The sequence below is a fragment of the Myotis daubentonii genome, chromosome 4, assembly GCF_963259705.1.
Source record: "Myotis daubentonii chromosome 4, mMyoDau2.1, whole genome shotgun sequence".
In the NCBI taxonomy this organism is placed as follows: domain Eukaryota; kingdom Metazoa; phylum Chordata; class Mammalia; order Chiroptera; family Vespertilionidae; genus Myotis; species Myotis daubentonii.
The window spans coordinates 47,615,653-47,639,811 of NC_081843.1; the positions used below are offsets into that span (position 1 = coordinate 47,615,653).

Consider the following 24,159-nt stretch of genomic DNA (forward strand, 5'->3'; position numbering starts at 1 on the left):
AAATGGGACTATAAAACCAAATTCAAAGAAGACAGCTCAACTTTCTATAAACCTCCCACAATGCATCAGATCTGAAAAAACACACAGCATATATCTATTCAACTGCATAGCCATACACTTAATTAGCAAACATACAACAAACTCACATTTGTATAATAACTTAAGTTTTCTTCTTTTGAAAACAAATTTTGAGATACTGAGCCTGAATGAAAACAATGTAAATCACTGGCTTTTAGGATATGCAAGTCCTCATTTCTCAACTTTACAAGTAAAATATAAATTTTTAATAAAAACATTACCAAATTTAATATTATTAAAATAACAATGATAAATGAGACTATAAATATGCAATGCAAAGTCATAAGGTTTGGGTCCTTTTTTAAAAGTCCAAATAGCAATTCTGATTTAGAACTAGTGATGTGTACAATTCTAAGGATAACTAGGTATTATAAATGTATGATTCTATGTTAAAAAAAAAACAAACTTAAAGCCAAAGAAATCTGAAAATCTTAAAATTACAGTTTCTCAGATGTACCAGCAAAAAAGAAAGAGATGGAAGTATTGATGAGAGAAACAGAGATCCATCCACTATCACAGTCTTCCCAAGTGAAAGAATTTGAGAAGACACATTAAGAAGGTTATAGAATGACTGTCCATTCTACACTGTGTTACAGCTTTGGAGAACACGACTCTTAAGTATGCTTTTTCCAACATTCCCTCCCCCCCGCCCCCCCCCCCATGCCCTACAATTCACCAAGATAAATGGATTGGCTTAAATGTAAAGAAGAAGTAACAAATCAATTCACATGTAATGGCTCCTAGTCAGGAACACTGAATGGCAGGGTGCTGATGACCTCTCCAGACTCTGTGACAATGGCATCATAAACCCACTTCCGGCTGCAGCGGCACTCGGGCCCACACTTGTTGGAGTTACACTTGGGGCAGGGGTAGAAGCAGCCCAGGCAGTTCTTCTCCAGGCAGTCGCACAGATCAGCATCGTTACAGATTAGCCGGCCACTTTTGTCATACTTCTTCATAATTCTGCAAAGAAAAAGAATGACACTAACACAACAGTGCAATGTTCCTCAACACTGAGGAAAAATTATTATGCAACAATGTCATTAATGTGATCCCTTAACTCAGAGGAAACAGTACCCTAGAGATTACCCAGCAACACTTCAAAATATTATATGGCAGTGATGTTCTGGGAAATTCAGCCAATATGTGTTCTATAGTTTCATCAACACTGATATTATCAGACTGAACTCTTTGCTGTCTGGGGAGTGGGGCACTTCTCCGTACATTACTGATGGCGCTCATTATCCTGAGTGTTTATTAGCCTTTTCTTCTATGAAATGTCTGTTCATTGTTTGGTTCACTTTTTTCTCAGAGGAAATTTACCTTTTAAAAAAAAATCAACTTGTAGAATTCTCTATAGATTTTGTACACTAATCTTTTAAATTATAAGTAACTTTTCCTACCTTGTGATTTGTGTATCATTATTTTAGGGTGTCTTTGATTGGTTATAAATCCTTAATTTCAAAGTAGTAGAATTTATCAAGCTTTTTCTTTGTGGCTTACTTAGTTTATACTTCTGATGCACTAGCAATCATTGTACTTATGACACTTCGTGCTCATCTGATATTTGAATTCACTCCCATGGTTATATTATTTCTCCTTCAAAGGATGTATCTTACTTTTAATCATTTTTCCTACTAAATTTCTCTGAAGCTTTTTTTTGAAATTGAATTCTAGTTTGGGATTATCATTTATTTCTTGAAGTTACTAACTTCCAGATACGTCGGGTGACACTGTACTTTAGAAAACATATATTTAAATCATAAACAAGAGAGAACCTTTAATTACTTTGCTTTGTCAAGTAGAACTCGTGCATTTTATTATCCCAGAGATCAAATAAAATAAATCATGATCTTACTTGTAATTCAAAGAAAAATACTCATTCATCTTTGACATCCGGGCTTTCTTTTTCTGCTGTCGTGTTTCAGGATTAAAGTCGGCTACCTGGGGCCCAGGGTTTTGAAATGCCAAGCATCTTAACTGCCGCTCTATCTGTTGCTATGAAACAAATAAAATGTATTAGCAGTAAAAACTGGATAGCTTTATCTATTTTACCTTGTGTCAAAATAAATTTTCTGTAATGTTTACCATAATGGCATGGAGGACAGATACTATTACGTAGAGAAATAACCAGTTTAATCTGATTAAGTTCCAGAAGATGATGTAAATTTTCTCAAGTTAAGTCATTCTTTCTGAACAAAGAAATCCATAGTATAAGACATATGTAAAAACAAACCAACAAATGGGAACATAATTCTTTTTATACCAGCAAAACACCAGCTGGCTCCTCAAACATGATGGGGATGAAAGTGAGAATTAGCATTTTGTGGTAGAGAAGGACAAAGGAGCAAAGGCCTTTCCACAGTTGTTGGCTGAAGAAGCCCAGGTAAACTGTGTCACATCACAGAGGGCCCAAGTACATGTGGTCCTCCCTTCCGTGCTCTGGGACTTTTCAGGAGGACTGATACCCTGGGAGTGTGGGCTCTGCCAGGGCTCCGATGCAGACCGCAGCCAAATGAAGTTTACACTCTCAGGCAAAGCCAGATTTGAAAAAGAAAATCTTGCTAAAATGCTGTCTAGAGTGTTAATGCAAATTTTCAAAAGTCTCTGTTTGGGGTTATTTATAATTCCAAATTAATGGGCCTTAATCAGGAACACAAGTAACAAAGATGCTTCAAGCAATCCCGATGTCTTATTTTGAACATGTGTCATAAAAGTAATGAGGGAAGGGAATGCTCTTTTAAAGGATTTTATAAGGATAACCTGAGTGGCCCAAAAACATATAGGCTACTATACAAGGCTACTATACAAGGGTATAGGGGTAAAAGTAGGTTTAGTTATTCATATGGAAAGTAATACAATAATTAATAAATAGGAGGGATCCAAGATGGTGGCAGAGTTTAGGGACATTACACTCACCTCTTCCCTGAACAAAACTGGAATTACAATTAAAATAGAGAGCAATCAACCTGAATAACCAAGTGAAGATTCACTGAAGAAAAGTCTTTTTTTTTAATATATTTTATTGATTTTTCACAGAGAGGAAGGGAGAGAGATAGAGAGTTAGAAACATCGATGGGAGAGAAACATCGATCAGCCGCCTCCTGCACATCTCCTACTGGGGTTATGCCCGCAACCCAGGTACATGCCCTTGACCAGAATCGAACCTGGAACCTTTCAGTCCGCAGGCCGACGCTCTATCCACTGAGCCAAACCGGTTTCGGCGAAGAAAAGTCTTATAACCAAAGATTTATAGAAGAAGCCACATTGAGACTGGTAGGAAGGGTGGAGACAAGAAAAGGGCTAGCCCTATTCCCACAAGCGGCAGCTGAGATTCTGGAGGGTTATCTCAGCTGCAAAGGTTCCTCCTGAGAAACGTGGGGCATAAACCCCAAGCTGGGTCCCCAGTCCTGAGAACCAGAGATGGGAAGGGGTGCCCACATAGCATCTGTCTGTGAAAATCGAGCAGAGCCCTCCCTTTACACAACCAAATTTTGGTTTCATTGGGCCTGATAATTCCCTGAGACCCTGCCCCCACCATAAGGTGTGCAAAAATTCAGCAGGTGACAGCTAGATTTGATATACCCTGGGACGTTTGTTGAATGGCCTCAGACCCAGCATTGGCTCCGAGTTTGAAACTGTATTGATCTGGTGAACACCACTCATCTCTACCTGGTGACTCACTGTGAACCTACCTCATGCAACTCAAGTACCACTAGAGGCTCTTCAGTGACTAAGCCTAACAGGCAGCCAGCAGATGGAGGCAGGTGGAGGTGGATCATGGGGTACCTTGGAACTTTTGCTGAATTTCAAAAGATGCTGGTAAGAGATGGCCTTGGTGCACAGCTTGGTCCTTCCTGCACACACTCAGGCTCAGCAGAGGCAGCCAAAAACTATGGACTGCTTTGTAGCTTCAAAGAGGTTGCCCAGGACCAGTCACAGGCAGCATCTGACATGGACCTGCACTAGAGTCTCTCCCAAGAGGCACAGAACCAACATAGCCAGGGGCCAGCTTTAGACAACATCAGAGCAGAAACCAAATAGCTTCACAAACAGCATAACCAAAGGGAGAACTCAACAGGTACCAGACCCTGCTGAGGCAAATTCTATTTTGAGGTACAGCAGCTTGTACACTGAAAGCCAGCCAGTCTGAGGGTTGACCCCACAGATGAACAGGCTAATAGAAAGCAATACTTAAGTACAACAGGAAGGTCCACTTAATACACATAAGGGACATTGCCAGGATCACCAACTTCAGGTGGTCAAGGGGACTGCATCACTGGGTCCCATAGGACACTTACTATATAATGTTACGCTTCCAAGACTGGAAGTCATAGCAGATCTAATATATAAACAAACAAAATGCAGACAAAAGGCAGTCAAAATGGGGAGACAAAGAAAGATGCCCCAAATGAAAGGATAGAAGAAATCTCCAGGGGAAAAAAAAGCTAAATGAAGCATAGGTAAGCAATTTACCAGATATCCCATATTATAAAAAGCCTGTAGTCGTGATACCCTCCTGCCGTAACAAACGATCACCAGGAGGCTGTGTGCATGGCAGGCATTCACGGGTGGGCGGGGCTGTGTGCATGGCGAGGTGCGCGTGGGTGGGCAGGGACTTGACGCTGCATCCCTGCAGGCACTGGCGGGTCTGGGTCTTGTGTGATTTTGAGGGCGTGTGGGGGGGTGGGGACTTGACTCTGGGTCTCGCAGTGCTGGCAGGACTTGACACTGAATCCCTGCGGGTGTCGGCCCAGACTCTGACAGGAGGGAGGAGGGAGCCGAATACCCACACCCAGGACTTGGCAAATAGTGATATTAAAATATTTCTTCTAATTAATTCCCTTTCAATGTGCACAAATTCGTGCACCAGGCCACTAGTAGAGTTCATAAAAACAATTATAAGGATGCTCAAGGAACACAGTGAAAAATTTAACAAAGAGATGGAAGATAAAAAAACATCACAGGAGCCATAAAAAAAATAACCAGTCAGAAATGAAGAATACAATATCTGGTTAAATGAAGCAGAAGATGGAACAAGCGATTTGGAAATGATAGTAGAAAACACCCAATCAGAGCAGCACAAAGTAAAACAAATTTAATGAAAATAGCTTAAGGAACCTTTGGGATGACATGAAGCATAACAACATCCATATCTCAGGAGTACCAGAAGAAAGAGAGAAAGAGCAAGGAATTGAGAAACAATCTGAAGAAATAAAGGCTGAAAACTTCCACAACCTAAAGAAGGAAAAAGACCCATGTCTAGGAGGTATCACGCAACCTGATATAGAACTACACTATTAGGTCATAGTGATCAAAACAGCATGGTATTGGCATAAAAGCAGACATATAAATCAATGGAACAGAATGGAGAGCCCAGAAATAAACCCATGCCTTTATAGTCAATTAATATTTGACAAACAAGGCAAGGACATACAATGGGATAAAGATAGACTATTCAATAAATGGTGTTACAAAAACTGGATAGATAAATGGGGAAAAAATGAAACTAGACCATCTTCTTACACCATACAGAAGAACAAACTCAAAATAAATTAAAGATTTAAATGGTGGACCTTGAAACCATAAAGAAGAAAACATAGTAAAAATCTCAGACATTTCTTGTAGCAATATGTTTTCTGATATATCTCCTTGGGCAAAGGAAACAAAATAAAAAATAAAAAAATTGGATTACATCAAACTAAAACATTTTTACACAACAAAGGAAATCATCAACAAAATGAAGACAACTTATTGAATGGGAGAACATATTTGCCAATGATATATCTGATAAGAGGTTAATATCTAAAATTTGTAAAGAACTTTATACAACTCAACACCAAAAAAATCAAACAATCCAATTAAAAAATGGGCAAAGGACCTGAATTAAAACTTCTCCATTTAGGACATACAGATGGCCAATAGATATATGAAAAGTTGCTCAACATCAGTAATCGTCAGAGAATTGCAAATAAAACCACATTAAAACATCACCTCACACCTCAGAATGGCTATCATCAATAAATCAACAAAGAAGTGTTAGCAAGGTTGTGCAGAAAAGGAAACCCTGATGGACTGTTGATGGGAATGCAGATTGGTGTAGCCACTGTGAAAAAAACAGTATGGAGTTACCTCAAAAAATTAAAAATGGAACTGCCTATGACCCAAGGATTCCACTTCTGGATATATATCCAAAGAAACTTGAAACACAACTTAAAAATTGAAAAATATATGTGCTCCCCTATGTTTGTTGCAGCGTTATTTAAAATAGCCAAGATCTGTACAAAGCCCAAGTACCATCAGTAGATAAGTGAATAAGAAAGCTGTGGTAATTTACACAATGTAATACCACTTAGTTTTAAAAAATAAGGAAATCTTACCTTTTGTGACAGCATGGATGGACCTGCAAAGTATTTTGCTAAGTGAAATAAGCCAGTCAGAGAAAGACAAGTACCATATGATTTTGCTCATATGTGGAATCTAATGAATAAAATAAACTAACTAACAAAATAGAAACATACTCATAGATACATAGATCAGGCTGACAGCTGTAAAAGGGAAGGGGGGTTGAGAACTGGGTGAAAAAGGTGAAGGGATTAAGAAAAAAAACACCTCATAGACACAGACAATAATACAGTGATTAAAAGGGGGATAAATGTTGATGGAGGAGATTTTACTTGGGGTGGTGAACACATAATACAATATGAAGATGATGTATTATATAGCTGTACACCTGAGACCTATATACTAGTAATTTTATTAATCCATGTCATTCTAATAAACTCAATACAAGCATTAATAAAAATTCTGAAACTGAGAGGCACAGCGGAGATACATGAGGTGCGACCAGCTTAGCGATGAGTAGAGTTAAGAGGAAGAAAAGGCCCATCATTATGGGGAGGGGGCAGAAATCCTCTATGAGGAGTCCTGAGTTAGCCCACCTTTCCCTGCAAATCTGGGGCCTCTCAGGAACCCCCATGCTGGAAACTCCCCAAATTCCATGGACTCATAATATCCATACGCCATACCAGTTGCTTTTGTCCGATTTGACAGTTTTTCTCAGAACTTTGACCTCTGTGTCCCTCTTCAGTGGAAGTGGTTTTTTCTGGCTGTTCACTCATTTCTGATCACTAAAAAAGGTAAATAGAAAAAAGTAAAACACATTAATTTCATGCATCCCCAGTAACTTAATCCTGTGTGTTCCACTTCTATGGGAATGTATGCACAGGTGACCCAGTCCGCCTCATTTGGATATACCAATACAGACGTCAAAGGGTACTTTATTATTTAGGCCGAGCTTAAACCAAAACTAAGAAGAGAGGAGACACAGGAGACAAACAGAGTACAAGAATCACACAGGTTTATTTACCAGAGAGCTGATGGGTTTCAGTCCTTGGCAGGCCACCCGGAGACACTTGCTGACAGAGACACACAGGTCGTCAGATACGCAGCTGCAGGTGCTCCGTCTCTTGACACAAAGAGAGGCCTCTAACAGTCTGGGCTCAGGGCAGAGCAGGAGCGGCAGAAGTTCCGGGGGTAAGGAGAACGTCTCGTCTGTGGAGGGCAGACAGGCGTCTGGCTGCTGGTGTGAGCGTCCTTCTTTTATACCCGACGGATGGGCTTCTTCAGTGTCTCTTATCAGTGTGCTCCGGTGGTGCCTTCTGGGCTTATCGGGGTACACACGCAGGGGTTTGCAAAGTACTTACCTGGGATGCACACACACACAGGTTAAGTTTCACTTCTAATACAAAATGAAGTTATGCCTCCAATATAAGATGGAGTTTTAGAATGAACTTTATAATACCAAACCACACACTAATACAATTTTATTTCCTATCACTATAAATTCAAACTTATTACTATAACACTGTGACTTTCCTGCTCTCTTCCTACATCTTTCTTTCAAAGCCAGACCTCCATCTGCACACCTGGTTTCTTTTTTACCACTCACTCTTTTGTTCTTGTTTGTTTTGTTTGTGCATTTATTTTGATTTTTAGGTTCCACATATAAGTGAAATCACTTATGATGTGGGATTTATCTTCCTTTGTCTCACCACTCACTCTCAAATCCTGCATTTGACTCCCCTGTCCACTTTACTGATGCTCTCCTTTGCCAGTGTCCCATGAGCAAATCAATGGCACCTCTTACAGTTCTTAGCATCGCAGACCTCACTGGAGCAGGCAACACCAGGACCACCATCTACTGCTTAACAAAACTGAATTCTTAGATCTCTATTTTTGCCCCTTTATATTCCCTTAAAAAAAGGTAAGATACATTAATGTGATATATCCCCAGTAAGTTTGTGAAAATCTTATCCACTCCCATGGTTTCAGTTGTCTCTTCTTCAGAGACCTTTCCCAGGCTGACCTCCTGAAAATTTTCTAATACAACTTGTGCTAAATGGAAGTAATCATTTTCCGATAAATCTTAGCTGCTAAAATGCCTATAATTTACTTTGAAATGCTTCAGTATGTATCCAGGGTGCCTGTGTGTGTGTGTGTGTGTGTGTGTGTGTGTGTGTGTGTGTGTGTGACTTAGGTGAAGGTAACACAGGATGCTAATCACAAATGCACCATCCAGGCTGCTCTGCAGGTTCTGTTAGAAAGGACCACCCACCCTCGAGAGGAGGCTTCCACAGCCCTGCTGCTTTCCCTCTCTCTCTCTCTGTCAACTGATGGCACTGACTATAGGGTCCCGTTTCTACCAAAGGAAACTAAGAATTATGCTTTACCAAGATGGCTTGGGTCCTTTGGCACCACCACTTGCCTGCCAACTAGAAATTCCATTTTTGTCAATGTACCTTCATTCTCCCTGTGTCTAGAGTCACTAGACATTGACTGCTCACTTTTCTGTATCCCCCATCCAATTAATTCTCAACATTAGGTTAGGAAGTTGAATTTTCCCTCCCAATATTCCTAATATTGATTCTTCCTGTCCACTCCCTGTCAGGCGCTACCCACCCTGAAGACAGTAGTACTACTAATAGTACCTTGCCCTTGGCCAGAACAGCCTGAATGTTCCTGTCAGCTTGACTGAAATTCAGACAGGCTTCTTCCAGACTGTGTCCCTGACCTCCCTCTTCTTGGAGCACTTACTTCCCAAAACTTGTAATTGTAAATTCTTTTTCTTCCCCATCGAGATGTAAGTCATCTCCCAGATTCTCTCACTTTTACAACCCAGCAAGGCCTTTCTCAAAGATTAGAAGCCATCCCTTAGAAATGTAACCAGCTGGAAAGATAGTGTCCCTATTTGCCAGTCTCTGGGGGAAGGTAGAAGCCTAACTAGCTAATTGGTGGGAACCAATTAGCAAACACAGGCGGCCAAATCACAGAGATAAACATTTGCAAACTTGGGAATAAGTCAATGTGCTCTACACATCCCACTGACCTATCTCTTTCTTAAAATACTCTAGTTTTTTCCTTTTCCCTTTGGTTTATGTGGAGTTGAGTTCAGACTGAGTTCTGGTTTCTCTCCCCATTACAATAGCCTTGAATAAAGTCATCACAGTCTGTTTAACTTTGTCCAGTGCAATTTTTGCTGTGACATTCTCACATTCAGTTTCTCATCTGATCAGACCAACATTCCTGTGGAGTATTTTCCAACTTGTCAGAAGATAAAATCACATGGAGCAGTTTTAAAAATGACAAATTCCAGACCTACTGGGGATATAATTTGCAGAGCAGAATCTTGGAAACCTGTATAATTAATAAGCTCTCCTAGTGAATCCTATTCTTAGGCATTATGGAAGATGTTACGATAGGGAAAGCAGAGATAATTTTATCCATCTGTCTTGCCACCTGATTATCAAACTATTGTCCATATTTACTTCCCACACCCAATTCAACTAAAAACATGTGGTCATGTTGATATTCCTGCATCAGAAATTTCTTTATCTCATTCTTACTAAAAGATTTCACTGACTCCCTCTGTCAATAATGTTCCACATCCCTGGCATATCAGTGAAGATCCATCACAACCATCTCCAATCTACCTGTCTAGGCTCATAGTCCCTCATTCTTTCACTTGGGCCAAAACTAGCTGACTCTTCACTTCTTGAACACACTTCCCATCTCTTACGTAACTGAGCCCTCCCACGTGAACTCTGATCTACTTCTCTGCTCCAAGAAGCCCCTCCATCACTCTAGAATTCCAAGATCCCTTTCTCTCTGTTTACAGCTTCCTCAAGAAAATTCCCCCCAAAGGGCCCTAAGCCCTCTAGCTTCTTCATGCAACAAATTTTCCTCCCCCTGGGAATATAGATGACCTTGTGATCACCTTTGAAAGCAAGAACTGTTCCTGAGGAGGCATCCATTTAACTGCATTGGGAGAAATGAATATTTTATGCAAATACTCTCCCTGAGATGTCTTTGTTTAAGTCCTTGTAGAATGTTGGTCTCCACAAATAGATTAGAGAGAAAAATTGCTCCTTTGTATTCCAAATAAAACAAAAGAAAATTATAATAGAACCTTAGCAGGGACTAAAACTATAATTGGATTTATTACAAGCCCAAAATATCTGTCCCAGGAAAAGTAATAAAAAGTTTCAGAAGTCCCCCTTTTCCCAGCTTGGTATTCCCAAGCAGGGGTTCTTAACCAGAGAGTGAATGCAGGGGGCCTTCAGCTTGGATCAATAAAGAATAATATACTTGCCGAAACCGGTTTGGCTCAGTGGATAGAGCGTCGGCCTGCGGACTGAAGGGTTCCAGGTTCGATTCCGGTCAAGGGCATGTACCTGGGTTGCGGGCACATCCCCAGTGGGGGATGTGCGGGAGGCGGCTGATCGATGTTTCTCTCTCATCGATGTTTCTAACTTTCTATCTCTCTCCCTTCCTCTCTGTGAAAAATCAATAAAATATATTTCAAAAAAAAAAAAAGAAAGAATAATATACTTATTTTCACTAATTTCTAACTGAAATTCTAGCATTTCCTTCTATTATAATGCAACCAACAAACCTCAACCGTGGTAGCAATACTTGTGACTTGGTTACCTATAAAAGCACAGATGGTTTCATAACCCGTCAGAGTTGTTATAGATAGGTCAAAATGTTATTTGTGCTTATCACTTCTTCAAAACAATGGTAGCTCTCAGACTAGATGCTAGATTTTGTTATATGTTAATAATGAAACACATATATAACTATCACAAATTGTTTTTAACATTTGGAAGTGTTAGACCACAGAGCAGAGACATGGGCCAGGTACAGAAGCTCACCAGATGCCTGGCAGGTGACAAAACTGGAAAAACAAGAACCTCACCTCCAGGGTAACCTTTCCTCCCCTAGCATATCTGCTGATTGTGCACCCCCCTCCCCCCCACCTTTTCCTCCCTAAAGATAACATCTAGGCCTCAGTTGTATTTCAGCTCCAAGCCAAGAAAAGCAGCAAAACCAGACAAGTGACACTGTGGCTGCCTCAGGACCAGTTACATTGGTTGGACCTGCCCTGGCACTGACCATTCAGTGGAGACCATGACCCTGAAAGAGCACACCTGGAAAGTGATGAATATTCTATTAAGACCCTGCCCTGATACCTCCCCTAAGATTTCCACCTGCAAGAAAGAGATAAATTCACTCAGAACAAAGGACCCAGTGCATGCTATCCCTCCGAAGAGCACCCAGCTACGATTGCCCCATAGTCACATATCCCCCAACCTCTAATGGACCCCATGAGACTTGCAACCAGGGGAGCAATGGGCAGTGGCAGCTAACCCCCTGAACCGGTCCCCAAAGGCCCCTTTTCCTGACTTCTCAGTGAGCCAAAGCAGCCCAGCCTAGGCTTTTCTGCTGGTTCTTCTCTAGGCCCTTCCTTGTTTCATTGCTTTAAGTATATTTTTGCTGCCATCATGGACCCAATACCCTTTGGCTCAGTGCTGTGCAGCCCTTCCCTTTGGATATCCCCACCACCTTCCCCTTTTCCTTAAATAAATTCAGTTTTTCTTTAATCACTGTCTGAGGTGGCTATTTAGCCTGCCCTCGCACCACTAGCTTTAACCTTGCAATAAGTATATTTCAGTATAATTGGTTTCCTTTGTAACCTTACAGATTGTGTCTTATATGATTAAAAAACATCATTTGAAGAAATGGTCCATAGATATAACAGTTGGCCAAAGGGGCCCATAACATAAAAAATAAGATTAAGAACCCCTGCAAAGAGACAGGGAGAACAGACTGCCACTACCACCTCCATTGATCATGGTGAGGAAAAAAGAACAGCTTCTAGTTATAGAAGATGCTCCTCTTCAAGCATAAGGCTGGAAGCAATGTGGTCTATCCTGGCTTATTATTGCATTTAATGGAACAAAAAGTGTATGACATCAATTTAGCAAACTCTCTATTTTGTGCTGACATTATGCTAGATTGCTTATAAAGATTTAAAATACAGTCAGACACAAAGAGAAGAGGCTCCCCCAAGTGGCAGATGTAACAGATTCCAAGAGCAGGGATCCTCAGAGCGTGAACCAAGAAGGGTACCAGACTTGGGCCAGAATGGAAGTCAACTGCTTCACTAAGTACATTGGGTAGTTTAGCTGACATCTTTCTTCATAGCAAGACTGTCTTCCGGAGGAGGCAATTCACTGATTCACGTTCTGGCATAAGCTCCTTGAAGCACCTTGAACAGGAACCTTGACTAGCACTGGAGTACACACGCTATAACACTCAATTTCCTTCTATATTTAGTTCAATTTTCACATGTAAATTCCTATTTCTATTAGGTCAATAGCTCTGGAACCAGTATTATAATTTTCTTTACCCCCCAGCAAACCTAGGACTAGTACATATAGTCAGGGCTCAATAAATATCTCATGAATATTATGCTAATGTTACAGATTCCAGGGCAGGAGGAATAGGGAAACCGAGAAAAGTTAAAAGAAGGCCAAACAGTGTGGGCAATTTGTAGCCAGCCAAGGACACAGAGCAAATGGTAAAAAAACACACAAACCAACAACTCCCTAATGAGAGAATTCAGAAAGGGAGGAGGAAAGGGGAAAGGAAAAAAGGTCCATTTTACTCCCTAAGCAGAGAAGCCAGCAGCCTCAAGGCTTGGCAAGATAAAGCTGCCTGGCGCTTTTCATGCATTCTGGGAGGGGCACAACAAACTGAAAAAAGGGACCTTGAGAATTAATCTGTACCAAAATAGTCAGCAGAAGAATTTTGAAGCCTGTAGACAGGAAGGTATACAAGCCTCAGGCCCCCGCCCAACTTGCTCTTCAGATTAGCTGAGCCCGTCTGTGCTTCATAAGCCAGATGTATAGGCTTGCTAGCTTTGCTTTTGCCTTTTTCAATAAAGATGCATGCTTTAGTTACTATAATAAACTGGCTTTTCACAATGCAGTCAAGATCTCTCACATAAATTCATTTATATGAGAAGACAAGGATTGAGGTTGGGAACAGCCCTCTCCCGCTGACTCAGGGGGCTGTCCTCTCTGGTGTTGGTGAGAGGTGCCTATAACACTAATAATACCAATTACTAGGTACCTACTACGTGCCAAGTACTTGGCTAAACATTCTCTGTACATATTGCTTCATTTAATTCCATAACAACACACGGAACTAGATATTATTATCTGTATTTTACAGATGAGGAAACTGAGGCCCAGAAGGATCATTTAGGCCCCATAGTTACCAGTAGGCTGCATGGCTTGAAACCCAGACTTGTCTGGGCTCTCAAACTAAGCTCCTTTCAGGATGTTACACTGCTTCAAGGTTTGTTTAATGATGACCACCATCTCTACAACAGGATATTGCTGAGGGATGGGATGTAATCAGTGTCAGCCACACAGAGCCTTTCGAAAAGCAGCCTGGAGGAGGGGGAGGGGAAGGTGCACTTCAGATCATCGTGAGTTCACCTCCTCCAGCTCTTCTGTCATAGCACAGAGACCGTGGGCCATTCAGGCATGTGAACCACATCTGAGCTCAGGACTGGAACTTAAAGTCAGCATAAAAGAGGAAAGTCACATGCAGACAAAATTATCCTTGAAAATGCCTAGAAATGCCTGACTAGCCCTATACTGTCAGGCATTTCTCCAGTATTGAAATAAATTATTGTTTCTTAGATTGAGCATCGTATGAAGTAGTTGGTTTATTCATAGGAGCCATCATAGTTAATTATGTTTACCTTTAAACTTCAGAATCTGCACACCCTGGCATGTTGCTTACTCTATGGAGGCCTTAGGAACTGGGTCTTATAGAAATACCACTGGGTCCAGATCTCCATCTTACTGCCCCACGCTGAGGAACAGGTCATCAAGGGAAATGCAGGCAAATGACTCATTTACACTTATCTTTAGAATGCCCCAGCACCGGACAGTTGAATTTTGTTAAGCTGATTGTGCCATGCAAAATATAGACAAAGTATTTTTTCTACTTTTATCCCTAAGGACTCTAGCAAATTACCAAAGCAAGAAAAGTGTTTAATTTAAACTCTAGCTCAAAAGGCCTCCAATTTCATTCAGTAGCAGAAAAATAGGCTTATTCAACGACACTATCTGTAAGGCACCCCCCAGAAAACACTTAGAAGTAAAAGACACACACATGGACACGGACAGAGACCATTCACATGGGTAATATAGTAGTAACTTAATCAAAAAGTATTCATTAAAAGCAATCACAGTAGAGGCTCAAGCTATTTTAATCTCATTCTGTCTGTGGCCTTGGTTTCTATACTCGCTAAAAATGGCAGGTCACTGGGATAATTGACAGGTAAATCAAATCCCAGCAGGATCATATTTGGTGGAGAGAAACACCTGCTGTGCAGGTGATCAATTAAGTCATTCCCTTGCTGCTCCCTCCCAGTTTGATTCAGCTGTTTTCAAAGTCACAAAAAAAAACTGCTCAACAACCTTTAATAAAATCTCCATCATCATTTCTCCTAAGAATGAAACGTACTTTTGATCTAAGCCAGTTGAGAGTGGTTTTAGATAAACAATGTTAATGCTTGATTAGCAACTTTCTTTACAATACTGTACATAAATTTTCCTAAAGGCACTTTTATTGCTGTATATTCCAACACACACACACACACACACACACACACACACACACACACACACTTCTGTGGCTCAATATAAAATAATGTGAATACAAATATATTTTTAAAACAATTTGAAAGTTCATTCAGCAGAGGATTTGAGAAGCTGTGGAACACAATGAGAGATGTTGCTTTTGCTAATGCGGGAATTCTGCAATCTGGTACTGCTCTGAAACCAAATCCGCTGAAGAGCCATCTAGTCAGTTACAGATCAGCTTCCATGAGAGGCTCTCTATACACAACTTATTTATAATCTGGATCTCTTGAATCATACATTAAAATTCTTCCTTGCAATTTTAAGGATCCTAAAACGCAGAAACCTGTTTACTAGGCCCCATCAATAGAAAGCAAAGAGAAGGAAGAAAACTCTTATGAGACCAGAAGATTGGGCCATTTTCTGCATTATCCTGATAAATACAGTCAGCATTATTTTGACAAAAATACTTCAAAACCACTCATCCCAAATTTCAAGTATGGAGGCTTTTTTCAGGTCTCTAAGGCCCTTTTATGCTCTTTTTTTTTCTTCCATTTTTAATTCAGTCCACACTGCAACAAAAGAACACCAATTTTCTTCCACTCTTAACTACAACACATTAATATGGCAATATATATTCACAGTCAACACTCAGTGGCTTGCTTTGGCTGCTTCTTTCTCTACCAGCCTCAGAGGGAATCAAGTTTAAATGCATCATTGAAAAAGAAGTGCCTTTCTAATTATGACCTTCCACAGTTCTCCTACTCCCTACTTCTCAATGAGAGTTGCCTTGTCAAGCTGAAGCAATAGGTGGTAAGGAGAAAGTCCACATACCTTTAAGTTGGATGAAAAAGAAGGAAGGAATACTGGAAAAAAAGAGAAACTGTACTGCTTTGTTTCCTTTGTTTTGCTGAGAAACCATAGAACTCTCTAGGGGAAAAGTCACAGGCCCCCAAGGTGCTGCTATAATTTAACACTTTAATAATACTGGCCAAGAGGAGGAAAGGTGGGGAAACAGAGGGGTTTTTGGGGGGAGGGTATAGATGTAAACATTGTTAACTCTCTCTTCCAACACGAGTCTACTCTAAAATTAGATGAAATCAGGAAGTCATAATTCATCTGCTCACTCATTTTGCATTTGCACTAAGAAATGAATCTAGAATTCACGTTTTGACTCTACTGCTCAGTCTCATGTATCAACTCCAAGTGTTCAACTAATATTAACACTAAACTGCCCCTGGCTATTTTTATACTTCACTGTAAAGTATATATAATGTGTGTGTGTGTGTGTATATATATATATACATATATATATATATATATATATAGTATGTTTGTGTGTGTATATATCTATATCTATATCTATATCTATCTATAGCTATCTATCTATCTATCTATATACATATATATATATATAATCTTGGCAAGTTGCTTAAATATATACATGTATTTAAAATAAAAAACATTTAAGAAAAAACTATTGTCCTAAGAGAGAACTAAACCATGTTCATAAATTGTCTAAGACATATTAATCTCTAAATTATAATGCTCTAACCATTGTCCTCTACCACTAGGAGTCAGATATTGTGCTGTGAGTCATTAAAACCACTCTACTACAAGTTAATAACCATCCATTCATTTGTGAATTATAGGGTAAAAACCGCCATTTCATTCCTAATTAATTTTGCTGCAAAGACGAAGGAAAGGAAACAAAAACAGAGCTTGCAACGCACCTGGCAATGATGTGAAACCTTAAGGTGATACCAGAATTAAGTATATCTGACCTGAACACTATATCCATTATGCAACTGCTATATTTTTGAGATTACACCATATGTTTTGCTTCTCAAAAATTTTCCATTTAAGGGTTGTCAATTAAGGATTGATAAACCTCAAAGTAGGTAAAAATCCTACTACACTTTCCACAGTAAATCAAACTTTACAAAAATACATTTTTGTCCAATGTCTGGCTTTGTTCTTATACAATCAACGGAAAAAAAGTAGTCTTCACTGATCTAACCACTCAAGATGCTACAGAAAAAAATAAACATATCAAGATCCAATGCAAGGGCAGTGATCCTCTTAAAAACCAAGAGAAGTCCCAATTGAACACTTAAAAAACTAAAGTGCTGAGAAATAATAGTGCACCGCAGAATAGAAAGTTATTTCTTCTTAATTCTTTAATTTAAAAAAGAAAAAAATCATATAAAATAATTATCCCGTATTATATCCAAGTTTCTCAAGCAAAATCTAATAGCTTTTGAAACTAATTGGTGTTTAACTGGCAAATCTTCAAAAGAACTTTAGATCATGTTTTAAAAAGATATGAATTTAATCTTTAAAAATGAAAGAGTATTTTTCAAAGTTAATAATACCTCACTAAATTTACTAGTCCAACGGAGGCCTGACCAGTGTGGCTCAGTGGTTGACTGTCAACCCATAAACCAGAGGTCACAGTTTGATTCCCATCAGGGCACATGCCTGGGTTGCGGGCTGGGTCCCCAAAAGGGGGCATGCAGGAGGCAACCAATTGATAATTATCTTTTATCACTGATGTTTCTATCTTTCTCTCTCCCTCTCCCTTCCTCTCTCTGCAGTCAATAAAAACATATTTTTAAAAAATTTAAAGATACTAATGGTGTATTTCACAGAACTAGAAAAAATATTCTAAAACTTTATCTGGAACCACAAAATACCCAGAATGGCCACCACAATTTTGAAAAAGAAGAACAAAGTTGGAGGAATCATGCTATTAAAGCGTACTACAAGGCCATGGTAATCAAAACAGCATGGTGCTGGCATAAAAACAAACACATAGATCAATGGAATAGAATAGAGCCCAGAAATAAACCCCACCTCTGGGGTCAATTAATATTCAACAAAGGAGGCAAGAACCTAAAATATTCAATAAATGTTGTTGGGAAAATTAACAGATATGTGCAAAAAATGAAACTACACCACCTTCTTACCTTCTTATACCATATACAAAAATAAACTCAAAATGGATTTAAAGACTTAAATGGTAAGACTTGAAACCATAAAAATTCTAGAAGAAAATATAGGCAGTAAAATCTTGGATATTTCTTGTAGCAATATTTTTTTCTGATATATCTCCTTGGGCAAGGGGGAAAAAAAGATAACCAATAGCCTTATGAAAAGATGTTCAATATCACTAATCATCAGAGAAATGCAAACTAAAACCAAAATGAAATATCACCTCACATCTGTCAAAATGGCTCTCATCAATGAATCAACAAACAATAAGTATGAGCAAGGTTGTGGAGAAAAGGGAATCCTTGTTTTACTGTTGGTGGGAATGCAGATTGGTGTTGCCACTGTGGAAAACAACATGGAGTTACCTCAAAAATTACTGCCTATGACCCAGCAATTCCTCTTCTGAGTATAAATCCAAAGACATCTGAAACACTAATTCAAAAGGAAATATGCACCCTATGTTCATTGCAGCATTATTTATAATAGCCAAGATTTGGAAACAGCTCAAGTGCCCATTAGTAGATGAGTGGATAAAAAACCGGGTACAATTACACAATGGAATACTACTCGGTCATAAAAAAGAAGGAAATATTACCTTTTAGGACAGCATGGATGGGCACGGACAGTATTGTGCTAAGTGAAATAAGCCAGACAGAGAAAGTCAAATATCATATAATTTCACTAGATCAATGTGGAATCTAATGAACAAAATAAACTAACAAACAAAATAGAAACAGACTCATAGATAGATAGAACAGACTGACAGCTGTCAGAGTGGAGGAGGGTTGGGGGGGGGGGGGAGGCTGCATAGAAAAAGTGAAGGGATTAAGTTTAAAAAAAAACATACATAGACACAGACAACAGTCTGGTGATTACCAGAGGGAAAGAAGGTAGAAGTGGGTAAAGGGAAGAACAGTGGTGATTGGAAGATACTTGACTTGAGGTGGTGAACACACAATACATTATATAGATAATGTATTATAGGATTGTACACCTGAAACTTATATAATTTTTTATTGATTTAGAGAGGGAGGAAGGGAGACAGAGAGAAACATAGATGGGAGAGAGATACACCTATACCGTATGTACCCCAACTAGGGATAGAACCTGCAACCTGTGTATGTGCCCTGACTGGGAATGTAACCTGCAACTTTCTGTTGCAAGGGATGATGCTCCAACCAACTGAACTATACCAGCCAGAGGCTGAAATCTACATAATTTTATTAACCAATGTCACCCCAAGAAATTCAATAAAAATTTAAAAAAAACACAAATCAAAGGTGAAAGATAACATATTCTTGTGTGCATGAAAATAAAACCATTAGATCTTAATAATAGGTATCTCTGGATTTTTGTCTTATCCTTTATTATTTCTTATCTTAACCCCTCCTATAATAAACACTAGAGGCCCGGTGCACAAAAATTTGTGCACTCGGGGGAAGGGGGAGTCCCTCAGACCGGCCTGTGCCCTCTCGCAGTCTGGGACCCCTCGGGAGATAACGACCTGCTGGCTTAGGCCTGCTCCCGGGTGGCAGAGGGCAGGCCCAATCCCTAGGTGCAGCCCCTGGTCGGGCTCAGAGCAGGGCCATTTGGGGAGTTGGGGCACCGCCCCATGTCATGCACAGAGCAGGGAGGATCAGGAGGTTGTGATGCCACCCTCAGTCACGCTCAGGGTAGGGCCGATTGGGGGATTGGGGCACCGCCCCCTGTCACACTCAAGGCAGGGTCGATGGGGAGGTTGCAGCGCAACCCCCTGTCACGCACAGAGCAGGGCCAATCAGGGGGTTGGGGCGCTGGCCCCTGTCACTCACAGAGCAGAGCCCATCAGAGGGGTTGGGGCGCCGCCACTCTCACACTCAGGGCAGGGCCGAAGGGGAGGTTATGGCTCTACCCCGTCACACACAGAGCAGGACCCGTTGGGGGGGGACGGGGGGGAAGGGGGTTGGGGCACCACACCCTGTCACACACAGAGCAGGGCCGATCAGGGGGTTGGGGCACTGCACCCTGTCACACACAGAGCCGCAGAGCGATCAGGGGTTTGGGCAACTCCCCCTATCAGGCACAGAGCAGGGCTGATCAGGGGGTTGGGGCGCCTTCCCCTGTCCCGAACAGAGCAGGGCGGATAGGGAGGTTGTGGCCCTGCCCCCTGTCGCACACAGAGCCGCAGGGCGATCAGGGGGTTCAGGGGGTTTGGGCACTGCCCCCTGTCACACTGATGCCGGTGCCGGGAGGCCTCGCGGCTCCGCTGATCCCCGTGCACTGGGTGTGTGTGTGGGGGGGGAGTGTCCCTCAGCCCAGCCTGCCCCCTCTCACATACTGGGAGCCCTCAGGCGTTGACCCCCATCACCCTCCAATCGCAGGATCGGCCCCTTGCCCAGGCCTGATGCCTCTGGCCTAGGCGTTCGGCCCGGGCAGCGGGGACCCGCAGCTGCAGCGGCCCCACGATCGTGGGCTTCGCTTTAGGCCCAGGCAAGGGACCCCTTGCTCCTGGGACTGCCAGCTTTGACCGTGCCCAGCTCCCATCGCTGGCTCCACCCCTACTTCCTGCTATCACTGGCCAGGGCGGAAAAGGCACCTGATTCTCTGATCATGGCTGGGGGGCAGGGCAAAGGCAGCCCCAGGGCCGCCTTTGCCCTGCCCCCCAGCTCTTAGCTCCCCCCTGGGTTTCCGATCACTGTCAGTGGCAGGGGGCTTCTTCCTGCTTTCCCTTTGGCCTCCCTGCATTGTGCCTACATATGCAAATTAACTGCCATCTTGTTGGCAGTTAACTGCCATCTCAGTTGGCAGTTAATTTGCATATAGCCCTGATTAGCCAATGAAAAGGGTAGCTCGTACGCCAATTACCATTTTTCTCTTTTATTAGTGTTGATACCCTTTACATGTTTAAAAATATTAATAAATATTTCAAACATACATCTGAGAATAAATGTACAGTTCTCTCATAGTATGTACAAAACACATATGTCCAGCAGATGGTGCAAAAACCCAACCCAGAATTAAACACATTTTAAAAGAATAACCCTTATTACTTCAAGAATGCCATGTGGATGGTATGTTTCTAGGTGATTAAGAATCAATCAAAATGGAATTTTCATGTCTATCTATAGATATATAAAAAGCCAGCAAACAGAATGCCATAACGACCGGAACAACCAGTTGCTATGATGTCCACTACGGCCAACCAACTGGTCAGATCAGGGGGTGGGGCCAGCCAGCCAATCTCCCTCGGCCCCTCCCCACAGCCGTCCGGCCCTGATCGGCCCCTATGGGGCGGGCAGCCAGCCAACCTCCCACCTTCTCCTCCTCCTGACAGGGCCAGCCCCGATGTGCCCCAACTGGGGCCGGCTGGTCGGACCCCACCTGTGCACAAATTCCTGCACTGGGCCTCTAGTTAAATATAATTTGTTTGACCTCTTCTGTAGTCAAAGGTGTCACTTCAGAGGTAAATAAGGGGTCTTTCAATAAGGAAAGTGTGGGAACTACAGAGGCTACAGAGCAAGATGATTTGTGTAAAAGAATCTTGAGGAATGGGCGCTAGATGTCAATGTAATGTTGTACCAGGAAAGGGCTTTGAAAATCATATTGTCCATCAGTTTTCAAATTTGTTTTTTATATTTTTCTCTAAATTAATCACAATATATAAAAGCAACAAAACTGGAACCATCCTCTAGAAGCGGGAGTTGAGGACAAGAGCCATGGTGGGCCTTCTCTTCATTCAAACGCCCCACCCCCGCTTCCTTGGTGGCTGACAGAATCAACATCTACAGTCTCTACAAAATACTCCCAAGAAGCCCTAGAGAAAACTTCTAATGCAGCGTAGTACGGTCACTTTACTGCTGATTAAAGAGATGCTCAGAGAAGAGCTTCCCATGTGAAATGAAAAGCTACATAAAAAGCAAATAAAAAATTGTTAATTGGTTTTAAGGTACAATAAGGCCATTTAAAATGCATCAATAACAACGACACCAATACTTTTCACAAAATTTACAACATTTAGAATTTATATTGAATTAAGTTTCTGATATCTTAAACTTTGGATTCACTTCCATCCTTTTTATGTATGTGTTTAATGAAACTATAGGAAGTCAGCATTTAGTTGAGTAATATAAGCATATTACTGGGTCTTATTTATACCAATAAAGTTTACTTATATCAAAATGTCCTCAGACTGTACTTCCTGTATAGTCTATAATTTTTTTAATCAATATATCTTTACTGATCTCAGAGAGGAAGGGAGAGGGAGAGAGAGATTGAGATAGAAACATCAATGATGAGAAGGAATCATCGATCGCCGCCTCCTGCACGCCCCCTACTGGGGATTGAGCCGCTGGGCATGTGCCCTTGACCGGAATCCAACCGGGGCAGGCCGTCGCTCTATCCACTGAGCACATTGGCCAGGGCTAGTCTATAACTTTTAAATGCAATTATAAACCATACAAATGGTGATTTGACAGCATGAAGCTAGTTAAAGAAGTTTGCAAAAAAAAAAGAAAATTTTGCAAACCTTTATAAAATCTGTCTACGTAATGTTTGCAAAGTAGATACAACCTATTTAAATAAATTCACCGCGTTTCTTTTCAATACAAGCCCAAATTTAAGTCTCTTTTAAAACTCACTCTTAAAAAGTTTTGTTTGGGTAGTTACATCTACATGAAGCTCTGCCTGATAAATTCTACTTGACACCCGGTATTTCTGGTCCACAGATGGTGTGGATCCAAAGCTTTCACCTGAGATTTCTCGGTATATAGCAGTGTCTTACCGTGTCCTAATTTAACAGATCAGAGAAAAACCCAAAGTAAATGGGGCAGCAAACAGATTGGGTCTTAAATCTGGCCGGTTATACTGACCGGAGTCGGGTCGTAAGCCGCTCTCTCGGTTCCAAATCCACCTTTTTGTCCTCCGCCTGAGGGGTTACGACTGGGCGTCTGCAAACCGCAGGGCGCTTTAGCTCCAGGGGGCGCTGAGGGACCCGGAAGACTAGCGGAGGGAGAGGCTGGCTCTCCCCTGTTGGCTTCCGGTTTCTCTCAGCATCTCCTCTGCAGAGATTCTTATTACTGACTTGGTGCTGTTGGCTTCCGGTTTCTCTCAGCATCTCCTCTGCAGAGATTCTTATTACTGACTTGGTGCTGTTGGGTTCCGGTTCTCAGGATTCACCATCCCCACCCCGTCCCCATCTCCCAGGCCCAGCCTAGTTGAGCCACCCACAGATACCAGCACCTGGCAGAGCCACCGCCTCAGAGGTCCGGGTCCAGCACCAAGAGGCCGTCATCTGAGTTCCTAGAGCACCCGCCCCAGCCAAGCCGTTCCCCTCTTCGGGGTCTGGATCCCAGCTCTGCCAGACCCTTCCTCTGAGCTCCTGAGGCAGCAGCACCAGCTCTGGATCCCAGATAACCCCATCCCTTCTCCTTGTTGCCCCTGCCCTAGGCGTGCTAGCTCTTTCTTGCAGCTCTGTCTTGGTGTTAGCTCAGTGTTACTCTTTTGCCTTTTTCAGTTCCGTACATACCAATGCTATATACTAAGTTCTGTAAATCAAAAAAAGCTGATCCGGTTTCTGTTTTCCTGACTGATGCCAGCAGACTCCCAGGAAAAAGAATCTCAAGGTCAGATTCTGACCATGCCCTGTCTTTGGACACAGTGCTCACCCCCTAATGCCACCCGGTGAATCAGGTAATCACCTGTGTTTGATTATAGTGAGATATCTACCGAAGCACGTGGCTTCTGGGGCCCAGGGGCTGTTGTATTTAACCAGGGTGACCTTGAGGATATGGAAGGAATGGCTATTTCTGAATGAGCTGGATAATTTACAGGAAGGAATTATCATCAGCTCAAGTCAGCGATTTTTAACCTGTTTCATCGGCACACATAAACTAATTACCAAAATTCTGTGGCACACCAAAAAAATATATCTTTTTTTTTCCAATCTGACACAAAAAATAGGTATAATTTTGATTTATTCATACCAGACTATTTTTGTGTTGGCTGTTGTCTTTTTTTTTTTTTTTTTTTTTTTTTTGGACAACCTAAGGGAAAAGAGGTCAGTGCCCCTGACTAAATAGTCAGGTATTCCATGTTTTAAAAATTCTTG

The 24,159-nt window shown here is 41.4% G+C and overlaps 1 protein-coding gene across 2 annotated transcripts in view; it reads right to left on the reverse strand.

Moving 5' to 3' along the window:
- Positions 1-749: 749 nt before the first annotated feature.
- ARL14EPL (ADP ribosylation factor like GTPase 14 effector protein like) overlaps positions 750-24,159 on the reverse strand; it is a 38,686-nt gene continuing 15,276 nt past the window's right edge. Inside the window, exons 1-4 of one of the 2 annotated variants that reach the window (XM_059693857.1) lie at positions 7,448-10,705; positions 7,107-7,208; positions 1,937-2,076; positions 750-1,041 (exon numbers count right to left, since the gene is read on the reverse strand). In XM_059693857.1, the coding sequence (XP_059549840.1) occupies positions 819-1,041; positions 1,937-2,076; positions 7,107-7,199 (456 nt within the window). In that variant the 5' untranslated portion in view covers positions 7,200-7,208; positions 7,448-10,705 and the 3' untranslated portion in view covers positions 750-818. Of the gene's footprint in view, positions 1,042-1,936; positions 2,077-7,106; positions 7,209-7,447; positions 10,706-24,159 lie in introns of those variants that run through there. The other variant, XM_059693858.1, reaches the window with a different exon arrangement.